The 13,138-nt window shown below is 46.1% G+C and overlaps 1 protein-coding gene across 1 annotated transcript in view; it reads left to right on the top strand.

Moving 5' to 3' along the window:
• Nucleotides 1–2,596: 2,596 nt before the first annotated feature.
• TLCD3A (TLC domain containing 3A) overlaps nucleotides 2,597–13,138 on the top strand; it is a 97,969-nt gene continuing 87,427 nt past the window's right edge. The window contains exon 1 of the mRNA XM_073615130.1: nucleotides 2,597–2,828. Within this exon, the coding sequence (XP_073471231.1) occupies nucleotides 2,707–2,828 (122 nt within the window). The 5' untranslated portion in view covers nucleotides 2,597–2,706. The remainder of the gene's footprint in view (nucleotides 2,829–13,138) is intronic.

Here is a 13,138-nt window from a genome sequence, read left to right on the forward strand (position 1 = left end):
TTCAGCCTCTCTCCTGCAGGCTGCTGCTTGAGTATGCGGGATGGGGATGTCCCCCCCCCCCCGAGATCACGCTCCTCTAGAAGTGGGAGGTGTGAGCAGCTGAGCAGAGGGAGCCGAGTGTATGTTCCTGGAGGTGAGCTCTGCTAGGAGTACATTGTGGATTAGTTTACAGTCACCTCTATGCTGAGTCTGCTGAGTTACTGCAGCCTAGCATAGAGGTGTTGTTAGCTGACAAATGGGATTACATCTTATTTTCATGTGACACAGTGAGAAATTGAACTCGTTAAAGCATTATGACTGCCCCTGATGTGTGCCCTCCTGATCCCCACCCCCAGTGGATGCCCTCCTGATCCCCCCCAGTGGATGCCCTCCAGATCCCCTCCTGTGTATGCCCTCCAGATCCCCCCCCGTGTATGCCCTCCAGATCCCACCTCCCCGTGTATGCCCTCCAGATCCCCCCCCGTGTATGCCCTCCAGATCCCACCTCCCCGTGTATGCCCTCCAGATCCCACCTCCCCGTGTATGCCCTCCAGATCCCCCCCCCCCATTTATGCCCTCCTGACCACCCTAGTGTATGCCCTGGGCGTGTGCCGTTCCGGCCCCCCCACCCCGGTGACACATAGTCCTTTGGTCTACTGATCCCTGTACACTGTCCTACATTCTAATGACCTCTGTACACTGCTCTTCATCCTACTGACCCCTGTACATTGCACTGTTGCCCCCTGTTTTCCACCCCATTTACCCCTTATCCTCTGTTCTTTCAACTACTGTCCTCTGCCCTACTGTTCCCTTACACTGCCCTACATCCTACTGACCTCTGTATTATACATTAAATTTATTTCCGTAAGCAACACCTTATTTTCTGGCAGTGCCCCTCCCGAGACTAGACTCTGGATCCGTCCCTGTCCTGAACCCTGTAGTCTGTACATTACACACTCCTGACCCCTGCAGTCTGCATATTACACACTCCTGACCCCTACTTTCTGCATTATACACTCCTGACCCTTGTACTCTCTGTATTACATACTTCTGACACCTGATCTCTGTGCTTTATACACTCTTGTCCCCTTGAGCATTACACATTTCTGACCCCTGTGCACTATGCACTTATATTAAGCCTTTCCTGCTGTTTGTGCACTTTTGTCTCATCAGCAATCTGCCACGGCATACAACTTATATATTTTCTCTGGGTCCCATATCCCCCACCCAGGAAACAACATCGATGGCTCTGAATGGCATCACAATGTGTGTCAATGTATGTAACATGAATTGCCCCTTATGTATGCCCTCCTGATCCCCCCCAGTGGATGCCCTCCTGATCTCCCCCCCGTGTATGCCCTCCTGATCCCCCCCTCCCCGTGTATGCCCTCCAGATTCCCCCTGTGAATGCCCTCCAGATCCCCCCTCCCCCGTGTTTGCCCTCCTGATCCCCCCAATGTATGCCCTGGGTGTGTGCCGTTCTGACCCCCCCCCCCCCCCCGGTGACACATAGTCCTTTGGTCTACTGATCCCTGTACACTGTCGTACATTCTAATGACCTCTGTACACTGCTCTTCATCCTACTGACCCCTGTAAATTGCCCTGTTGTCCCCCGTTTTCCACCCTATTTACCCCTTATCCTCTGTTCTTTCAACTCCTGTCCTCTGCCCTATTGTTCCCTTACACTGCCCTACATCCTACTGACCTCTGTATTATACATTAAATTTATTTCCGTAACCAACACCTTATTTTCTGGCAGTGCCCCTCCCGAGACTAGACTCTGGATCCGCCCCTGTCCTGACCCCTGTAGTCTGTACATTACACACTCCTGACCCCTGTAGTCTGTACATTACTCACTCTTGACCCCTGTAGTCTGTACATTACACACTCCTGACCCCTGTAGTCTGCATATTACACACTACTGACCCCTACTTTCTGCATTATACACTCCTGACCCTTGTACTCTCTGTATTACATACTTCTGACACCTGATCTCTGTGCTTTATACACTCTTGCCCCCTTGGGCATTACACATTTCTGACCCCTGTGCACTATGCACTTATATTAAGCCTTTCCTGCTGTTTGTGCACTTTTGTCTCATCAGCAATCTGCCATGGCATACAGCCTATATATTTTCTCTGGGTCCCATATCACCCACTCAAGAAACAACATCGATGGCTCTGAATGGCATCACAATGTGTGTCAATGTATGTAACGTGAATTGCAGTAACCTGCGCATACCATACCTATAGATTGCCAATGCTGATGACTATTTGACATGACTTTATTTTTTAGCAATGACAGCTAAAAATGTCACCTGACTGATAACAAAATGGAAATCACATGCCCAAGGTACCCTTCTGGCTTTAGATGGGTGTGAAAATCCATATAATGCTCTGGCACATACACTGTGTGCTGTGACCTTGAATAGAGCAGACGTGACTTGTACTGAGCCCACAATACGTGTACATGACCATCAGCGGCTGAGATCACCATTCTATAGCCGCACTCAGCTCTCCCACGGCACCATACCGCGGAGCAGCGCTCAGGCATCCAGTAGGCGTGGTCAGACGAGTGAGCCGAGATTGACAGGCGGTAGGCGTGGTCGTGTCATTTGTGCGGCGGTGGTGGGCCGGATTAGAGGGCCGCTGACGTCAGGTTGGGCGGGCTGCGGTGTTGGCAGGCGGCTCCCGGACTTGGGCACCAGTCGTGGTATTAGCAGGCACGATGTGGCATGTACTGGCTGCCGGATGTCTCTTCTTCCCGGGACTCTACCTACTGTGTAGTCGCTGTGCCCGCCTGGCCCTGCCTGCCTGGTCGGAGGCGGACTGCTCACTCATCAGCGCCAGGTAAGAGATTGCTCCGAACATCTGTCTCCTCCTCCCTGACAACATCTGGAGCTTGGACTGTACACACCCCAGGGGGACAGGGATGGAGGGCCCGGCACCCCATCACACTCTTATCATATACACAACTTGTCTACTGAGTTATAGACACGGCACCTATCATCCAGGATCTGATACATCCTCCTCCTACCATCTACCCCTAATATCTCCTGTATGTATAGAGAACACTATATACTACTAGGATCTGATACATCCTCCTCCTACCATCTACCCCTAATATCTCCTGTATGTATAGAGAACACTATATACTACTAGGATCTGATACATCCTCCTCCTACCATCTACCCCTAATATCTCCTGTATGTATAGAGAACATTCTATACTACTAGGATCTGATACATCCTCCTTCTACCATCTACCCCTAATATCTCCTGTATGTATAGAGAACATTCTATACTACTAGGATCTGATACATCCTCCTCCTACCATCTACCCCTAATATCTCCTGTATGTATAGAGAACATTCTATACTACTAGGATCCGATACATCCTCCTCCTACTATCTACCCCTAATATCTCCTGTATGTATAGAGAACATTCTGTACTACTAGGATCCGATACATCCTCCTCCTACCATCTACCCCTAATATCTCCTGTATGTATAGAGAACATTCTATACTACTAAGATCCGATACATCCTCCTCCTACCATCTACCCCTAATATCTCCTGTATGTATAGAGAACACTATATACTACTAGGATGTGATACATCCTCCTACCATCTACCCCTAATATTTCCTGTATGTATAGAGAACACTATATACTACTAGGATCCGATACATCCTCCTCCTACTATCTACCCCTAATATCTCCTGTATGTATAGAGAACATTCTGTACTACTAGGATCCGATACATCCTCTTCCTACCATCTACCCCTAATATCTCCTGTATGTATAGAGAACATTCTATACTACTAAGATCCGATACATCCTCCTCCTACCATCTACCCCTAATATCTCCTGTATGTATAGAGAACACTATATACTACTAGGATCTGATACATCCTCCTACCATCTACCCCTAATATTTCCTGTATGTATAGAGAACACTATATACTACTAGGATCCGATACATCCTCCTCCTACCATCTACCCCTAATATCTCCTGTATGTATAGAGAACACTATATACTACTAGGATCTGATACATCCTCCTCCTACCATCTACCCCTAATATCTCCTGTATGTATAGAGAACATTCTATACTACTGGGATCTGATACATCCTCCTCCTACCATCTACCCCTAATATCTCCTGTATGTATAGAGAACACTATATACTACTAGGATCTGATACATCCTCCTCCTACCATCTACCCCTAATATCTCCTGTATGTATAGAGAACACTATATACTACTAGGATCTGATACATCCTCCTACCATCTACCCCTAATATTTCCTGTATGTATAGAGAACACTATATACTACTAGGATCCGATACATCCTCCTCCTACCATCTACCCCTAATATCTCCTGTATGTATAGAGAACATTCTATACTACTAGGATCTGATACATCCTCCTCCTACCATCTACCCCTAATATCTCCTGTATGTATAGAGAACATTCTATACTACTAGGATCCGATACATCCTCCTCCTACCATCTACCCCTAATATCTCCTGTATGTATAGAGAACATTCTGTACTACTAGGATCCGATACATCCTCCTCCTACCATCTACCCCTAATATCTCCTGTATGTATAGAGAACATTCTATACTACTAGGATCCGATACATCCTCCTCCTACCATCTACCCCTAATATCTCCTGTATGTATAGAGAACACTATATACTACTAGGATCCGATACATCCTCCTCCTACCATCTACCCCTAATATCTCCTGTATGTATAGAGAACACTATATACTACTAGGATCTGATACATCCTCCTCCTACCATCTACCCCTAATATCTCCTGTATGTATAGAGAACATTCTATACTACTGGGATCTGATACATCCTCCTCCTACCATCTACCCCTAATATCTCCTGTATGTATAGAGAACACTATATACTACTAGGATCTGATACATCCTCCTCCTACCATCTACCCCTAATATCTCCTGTATGTATAGAGAACATTCTATACTACTGGGATCTGATACATCCTCCTCCTACCATCTACCCCTAATATCTCCTGTATGTATAGAGAACACTATATACTACTAGGATCTGATACATCCTCCTCCTACCATCTACCCCTAATATCTCCTGTATGTATAGAGAACACTATATACTACTAGGATCTGATACATCCTCCTACCGTCTACCCCTAATATTTCCTGTATGTATAGAGAACACTATATACTACTAGGATCCGATACATCCTCCTCCTACCATCTACCCCTAATATCTCCTGTATGTATAGAGAACATTCTATACTACTAGGATCTGATACATCCTCCTCCTACCATCTACCCCTAATATCTCCTGTATGTATAGAGAACACTATATACTACTAGGATCTGATACATCCTCCTCCTACCATCTACCCCTAATATCTCTTGTATGTATAGAGAACATTCTATACTACTAGGATCTGATACATCCTCCTCCTACCATCTACCTAGGGCTGCAACTAACGATTATTTTCATAATCGATTAGTTGGCCGATTATTGTTTCGATTAATCGATTAATCGGTTAATAACCTTAAAATAAAGTGTGGTGTATAATTTAGTTAATATGTAAAGTTTAAAAAAGGCAATTTATTCCTAAATATCTTTTATATGCAGGGGTAAATATAAATAACCAACTATATGGTTAGGGAGTAAAATCTTTAATCCTCTCTAACAGACAGAAGAGATATACTCTATATACTATTAGAGGTTGAATCTGGTAAATATCATCAGACTCAGATAAATTTTTTTTATTTAAAGAAAAAAAAAAGTTCTAGACTGTTTTGCAGATTTTCAAACAGAACTGGAATATTACATGCTTTTCTGCAGCTTCTCCATTGAAGTATATTGAACCAAAAAAGCACCGTTTTGCATTGAAAAAGGTCCTCGACCCTTTCCAAATACACAGAAGCTGAAAAAGCATAGATGTGAATGTTAAATGAACTGTAGTGCATTTCCGCAAAAAACACCAAAAAACACATAGGTGGGAACCAGGCCTAAAACATTTAGTAACATAATGGAGTTAAAAAAAAAAAAAAATAGCCCTTAGTTTTTTTTACTTTGCAACAGTGAAAGTAATATTTACAGTAGAGATTATTTGCTCTTTTTGTACTATATAGGGCTAATTTTAGCTTTTTTAACCCCATTATGTTACTAGCCGATTAATCGATTACTATTTTCATAATCGATTAATTTCATAATCGATTAGTTGTCGATTAATCGATTAGTTGTTTCGGCCCTACATCTACCCCTAATATCTCCTGTATGTATAGAGAACACTATATACTACTAGGATCTGATACATCCTCCTCCTACCATCTACCCCTAATATCTCCTGTATGTATAGAGAACATTCTATACTACTAGGATCTGATACATCCTCCTCCTACCATCTACCCCTAATATCTCCTGTATGTATAGAGAACATTCTATACTACTGGGATCTGATACATCCTCCTCCTACCATCTACCCCTAATATCTCCTGTATGTATAGAGAACACTATATACTACTAGGATCTGATACATCCTCCTCCTACCATCTACCCCTAATATCTCCTGTATGTATAGAGAACACTATATACTACTAGGATCTGATACATCCTCCTACCATCTACCCCTAATATTTCCTGTATGTATAGAGAACACTATATACTACTAGGATCCGATACATCCTCCTCCTACCATCTACCCCTAATATCTCCTGTATGTATAGAGAACACTATATACTACTAGGATCTGATACATCCTCCTCCTACCATCTACCCCTAATATCTCCTGTATGTATAGAGAACATTCTATACTACTAGGATCTGATACATCCTCCTCCTACCATCTACCCCTAATATCTCCTGTATGTATAGAGAACACTATATACTACTAGGATCTGATACATCCTCCTCCTACCATCTACCCCTAATATCTCCTGTATGTATAGAGAACATTCTATACTACTGGGATCTGATACATCCTCCTCCTACCATCTACCCCTAATATCTCCTGTATGTATAGAGAACACTATATACTACTAGGATCTGATACATCCTCCTCCTACCATCTACCCCTAATATCTCCTGTATGTATAGAGAACACTATATACTACTAGGATCTGATACATCCTCCTACCATCTACCCCTAATATTTCCTGTATGTATAGAGAACACTATATACTACTAGGATCCGATACATCCTCCTCCTACCATCTACCCCTAATATCTCCTGTATGTATAGAGAACACTATATACTACTAGGATCTGATACATCCTCCTCCTACCATCTACCCCTAATATCTCCTGTATGTATAGAGAACATTCTATACTACTAGGATCCGATACATCCTCCTCCTACCATCTACCCCTAATATCTCCTGTATGTATAGAGAACATTCTATACTACTAGGACCTGATACATCCTCCTATCATCTACCCCATAATATCTCCTGTATATAAAAGATAGAAGACACTGGGTACTATTGGGGATTTGATACATCACCTTCCCATTATCTACTTATAGGAGGTACAGGCTAAGAAGGAAGCTCTATCACATGCATACAATATTATGCAGGAGATGTAAGGGGTACATGATAGGAAGGTGTTCTGTGACATCCAGGCAATGTATAATTCCCTCTATACACACGCTTATGGAGTTCTATCAGATTAAGGTAATTAAGTGCCCACTCTACACATACAGCACTACCAGTATCTGATACACTTAGGCTCAATTCACACAGGGGCAACACGACTTCAACGCGACTTTGCAACGCGACTTCAACCCGACTTCAACACGACTTGTGGATCCGACTTTCAATGAACGGGGATCCGACTTGGATCCCCGCCACTGTGTTTGGTATGAATCTTTAGGGGGAACTCCGCGCCAAATTTTAAATAAAAATCCGACATGGGTTCCCCCCAGGGGCATACCAGGCCCTTGGGTCCGGTATGGATCTTGAGGGGAACCCCCCTACGCCGAAAGGACGGCGTGGGGGGTCCCCCCAATCCATACCAGACCCTTATCCGAGCACGCAGCCCGGCCGGACAGGAATGGGGGTGGGGACGAGCGAGCGCCCCCCCCCTCCTGAACCGTACCAGGCCGCATGCCCTCAACATGGGGGGGTTGGTGCCTTGGGGGAGGGGGGCGCGCTGCGGCCCCCCCACCCCAAAGCACCTTGTCCCCATGTTGATGAGGACAAGGGCCTCTTCCCGACAACCCTGGCCGTTGGTTGTCGGGGTCTGCGGGCGGGGGGCTTATCGGAATTTGGGAGCCCCCTTTAATAAGGGGGCCCCCAGATCCCGGCCCCCCACCCTATGTGAATGAGTATGGGGTACATGGTACCCCTACCCATTCACCTAGGGGAAAAAAGCGTCAATAAAACAAACAGTACACAGGTTTTTTAAAATAATTTATTAGGCAGCTCCGGGATCTTCTTCCGACTTCGGGGGTCCTCTTCCGACTTCGGGGGTCTCTCCGCCGTCTCCTCCCGGTGTCCGCATCTTCTGCCGGCTCCTCCGCTATCTTCTGCAGCTCAATTGCTAGCCGTGGTCCGGACTTCTGCCTTCTTCTTTTCTTCCAGAGATGTTGACACGACGCTCTCTCCAGCTGGAATGGTCTCTGAACGCTTCGCAACGGACTTATATAGGGGGTGACCCCGCCCCCTTATGAGGTCACTGTCCCAGGGCATGCTGGGGCTGTGCCGTCATAAGGGGGCGTGGTCATCACCCGGTGACCACGCCTCCTAAAACGTCACAGACCCAGCATGCCCAGGGACTGTTATGGCATAAGGGGACGGGGTCACCGCCTATATAAGTCCCTTGCAGAGCGCACAGAAACCATTCTGGCTGGGGAGAGCGTCGTGTCAACATCTCTGGAAGAGAAGAGGGAAGAAGATGATCCAGAGGTCCGGACCACCGCTGGCAAAAGAGCGCCAGAAGATAGCGGTGGAGCCGGCAGAAGATGCGGACACCGGGAGAAGACGCCGGAGAGACCCCCGGAGTCGGAAGAAGATCCCGGAGCTGCCTAATAAATTATTTTAAATACCTGTGTACTGTGTTTTTTATTGACGCTTTTTTCCCTAGGTGAATGGGTAGGGGTACCATGTACCCCATACCTATTCACATAGGGTGGGGGGCCGGGATCTGGGGGCCTCCTTATTAAAGGGGGCTCCCAGATTCCGATAAGCCCCCCGCCCGCAGACCCCGACAACCAACGGCCAGGGTTGTCGGGAAGAGGCCCTTGTCCTCATCAACATGGGGACAAGGTGCTTTGGGGTGGGGGGGGCCGCAGCGCGCCCCCCTCCCCCAAGGCACCAAACCCCCCATGTTGAGGGCATGCGGCCGGGTACGGTTCAGGAGGGGGGGGGGCGCTCGCTCGTCCCCACCCCCATTCCTGTCCGGCCGGGCTGCGTGCTCGGATAAGGGTCTGGTATGGATTGGGGGGGACCCCCCACGCCGTTTTTTCGGCGTAGGGGGTTCTCCTCAAGGTCCATACCAGACCCAAGGGCCTGGTATGCCCCTGGAGGGGGAACCCATGCCGGATTTTTATTTAAAATTTGGCGCGGAGTTCCCCTCAAGATCATTTGAGCACAAGTCGCATGCCGAAGTCGGATCATGCGAGACGGCGATCCGACTTCAATGATAGTCAATAGGCTGAAGTCGGATCAAAGTCAGATCAAAGTAGTACAGGGAGTACGCTCTGAAGTCGGAGCGACTTCAGTAGTGTCTATTAAGACGCTAGCGTTAACTCCCATTGAAACTATTTCTGGAGCGACTTGGGGCGACTTGAGGACGTACAAGTCGGATCCCAAGTCGCCCCAGTGTGAACCGAGCCTAAGAGAACCTTCCTATTCTCTACCCCTAAGGCCCCTTTCACAGTGGGGCGGTTTGCAGGCGTTATTGCGCTAAAAATAGCGCCTGCAAACTGACCTAAAACTGCCGCTGCTGTTTCTCCAGTGTGAAAGCCCGAGGGCTTTCACACTGAAGCAGTGCGCTGGCAGGAGAGAAAAAAAACTCCTGCAAACAGCATCTTTGGAGTGGTGAAGGAGCGGTGTATACACCGCTCCTGCCCATTGAAATCAATGGGGCAGCGCTGTAGCGGCGCTATGCGAGCGGTTTTAACCCTTTTTCGGCCGCCAGCGGGGGTTAAAACTGCACCGCTAGTGGCCGAATGCCGCCTCTAAAACGACGGTAAAGCGGCGCCGTTTTACCGCCGACGCCCCCATCGCCCTAGTGTGAAAGGGGCCTCTTAGAGATTGTGTGTGTGTGTGTGTTTATTAAATGATAAATACGAAACAAAAGTTCACTCAGGAATCCCACGCAGGGGTTTAAATGTCATTCAGACACAATTGAAAATACAAGCCCACCTGGCTACTCTTCAACAGCACTGCTGCTACAGGTACTGGTCCCTCAAACCACCAGCTCTTCCAGCAATCAAACAACAATAAACTTCTGCTCTACCAAGTCTTACTGTGTCTATAGACTGACCAGTCCTTGGTCTTGTAGTAAGCGTCCTTACAAACGCAAACCATTTATATCCAACATCAGGGATGAGCAGCCATGCTCCTAGATGTCTCCTCACATGTAAACACACTCTCTCTCTCTCCGAGAGCTAGGACCAGCTGCCTTAATCAAGACCTAAAAAGAAAACCTTACACTTCGGTCCACAGACTTGGAAGTCTGTCCCACCCGGATCTCTATAAAACCAGCCCCGGAATAGACTTTACCAATACAGGGTAAAGTCCAGTCCATCCTTTTTTACCCTGAAGTCTTTACTGGAATTATCTTACATTGCCAATCAAAGAATCCGTGGAGGAACATATATCCCCATCATTCACTTTTCCTGTAAATTTTAACTTGTTTTACAGGCACCCCACTACTATATATATATATATATATATATATATATATATATATATATATATATATATATATATATATATAGTGGGGACGGAAAGTATTCAGACCCCCTTAAATTTTTCGCTCTTTGTTAAATTGCAGCCATTTGCTAAAATCATTTAAGTTCATTTTTTTTTCCTCATTAATGTACACACAGCACCCCATATTGACAGAAAAACACAGAATTCTTGACATTTTTGCAGATTTATTAAAAAAGAAAAACTGAAATATCACATGGTCCTAAGTATTCAGACCCTTTGCTCAGTATTTAGTAGAAGCACCCTTTTGTTCTAATACAGCCATGAGTCTTTTTGGGAAAGATGCAACAAGTTTTTCACACCTGGATTTGGGGATCCTCTGCCATTCCTCCTTGCAGATCCTCTCCAGTTCTGTCAGGTTGGATGGTAAACGTTGGTGGACAGCCATTTTTAGGTCTCTCCAGAGATGCTCAATTGGGTTAAAGTCAGGGCTCTGGCTGGGCCATTCAAGAACAGTCACAGAGTTGTTGTGAAGCCACTCCTTCGTTATTTTAGCTGTGTGCTTAGTGTCATTATCTTGTTGGAAGGTAAACCTTCGGCCCAGTCTGAGGTCCTGAGTAGGGATGAGCTCCGGCGTGTTCGCATGGCGCACGTGCCGAGCCCGCCAGGAAGTCGGCACGGGGCAGCGCTAATCACAAGCAGTGAGACATTTCCCGATGTGCGGCTGCAGAGATCGGGAAATGTCTCACTGCTTGTGATTAGCGCTGCGCCGTGCCGACTTCCTGGCGGGCTCGGCACGTGCGCCATGCGAACACGCCGGAGCTCATCCCTAGTCCTGAGCACTCTGGAGAAGGTTTTTGTCCAGGATATCCCTGTACTTGGCCGCATTCATCTTTCCCTCGATTGCAACCAGTCGTCCTGTCCCTGCAGCTGAAAAACACCCCCACAGCATGATGCTGCCACCACCATGCTTCACTGTTGGGACTGTATTGGACAGGTGATGAGCAGTGCTTGGTTTTCTCCACGCATACCGCTTAGAATTAAGGCTAAAAAGTTCTATCTTGGTCTCATCAGACCAGAGAATCTTATTTCTCACCATCTTGGAGTCCTTCAGGTGTTTTTTAGCAAACTCCATGCGGGCTTTCATGTGTCTTGCACTGAGGAGTGGCTTCCGTCGGGCCACTCTGCCATAAAGCCCCGACTGGTGGAGGGCTGCAGTGATGGTTGACTTTCTACAACTTTCTCCCATCTCCCGACTGCATCTCTGGAGCTCAGCCACAGTGATCTTTGGACTCTTCTTTACCTCTCTCACCAAGGCTCTTCTCCCCCGACAGCTCAGTTTGGCCGGACGGCCAGCTCTAGGAAGGGTTCTGGACATCCCAAACATCTTCCATTTAAGGATTATGGAGGCCACTGTGCTCTTAGGTACCTTAAGTGCAGCAGAATTTTTTTTTTGTAACCTTGGCCAGATCTGTGCCTTGCCACAATTCTGTCTCTGAGCTCTTCAGGCAGTTCCTTTGACCTCATGATTCTCATTTGCTCTGACATGCACTGTGAGCTGTAAGGTCTTATATAGACAGGTGTGTGGCTTTCCTAATCAAGTCCAATCAGTATAATCAAACACAGCTGGACTCAAACGAAGGTGTAGAACCATCTCAAGGATGACCAGAAGAAATGGACAGCACCTGAGTTAAATATATGAGTGTCACAGCAAAGGGTCTGAATACTTAGGACCATGTGATATTTCAGTTTTTCTTTTTTAACCCTTTCATGACTAAGCCTATTTTTGAAATTTGGTGTTTACAAGTTAAAATCCGTATTTTTTGCTAGAAAATTACTTAGAGTTCCCAAACATTATATATATTTTTTTAGCAGAGAATCTAGAGAATAAAATGGCGATTGTTGCAATATTTTTTATCACACGGTATTTGTGCAGCGGTGTTTTAAACGCAAATTTTTGGAAAAGGGACACTTTCATGAATTTTAAAAAATCCAAACAGTAAAGTACCCCAATTTTTTTGTATAATGTGAAAGATGATGTTACGCCGTATAAATAGATACCAAACATGTCACCCTTTATAATTGCACGCACTCGTGGAATGGCGACAAACTACAGTACCTATGAATTTCCATAGGCGACGCTTTAAAATTTTTTTACGTTTACCAGGTTTGAGTTACAGAGGAGGTCTAGGGCTAGCATTATTGCTCTCGCTCTGACGATCGCGGCGATACCTCACATGTGTGGTTTGAACACCGTTTACATATGCGGGCGC

Source organism: Aquarana catesbeiana, linkage group LG02, assembly GCF_042186555.1.
Source record: "Aquarana catesbeiana isolate 2022-GZ linkage group LG02, ASM4218655v1, whole genome shotgun sequence".
NCBI classification, from domain to species: Eukaryota; Metazoa; Chordata; class Amphibia; order Anura; family Ranidae; genus Aquarana; species Aquarana catesbeiana.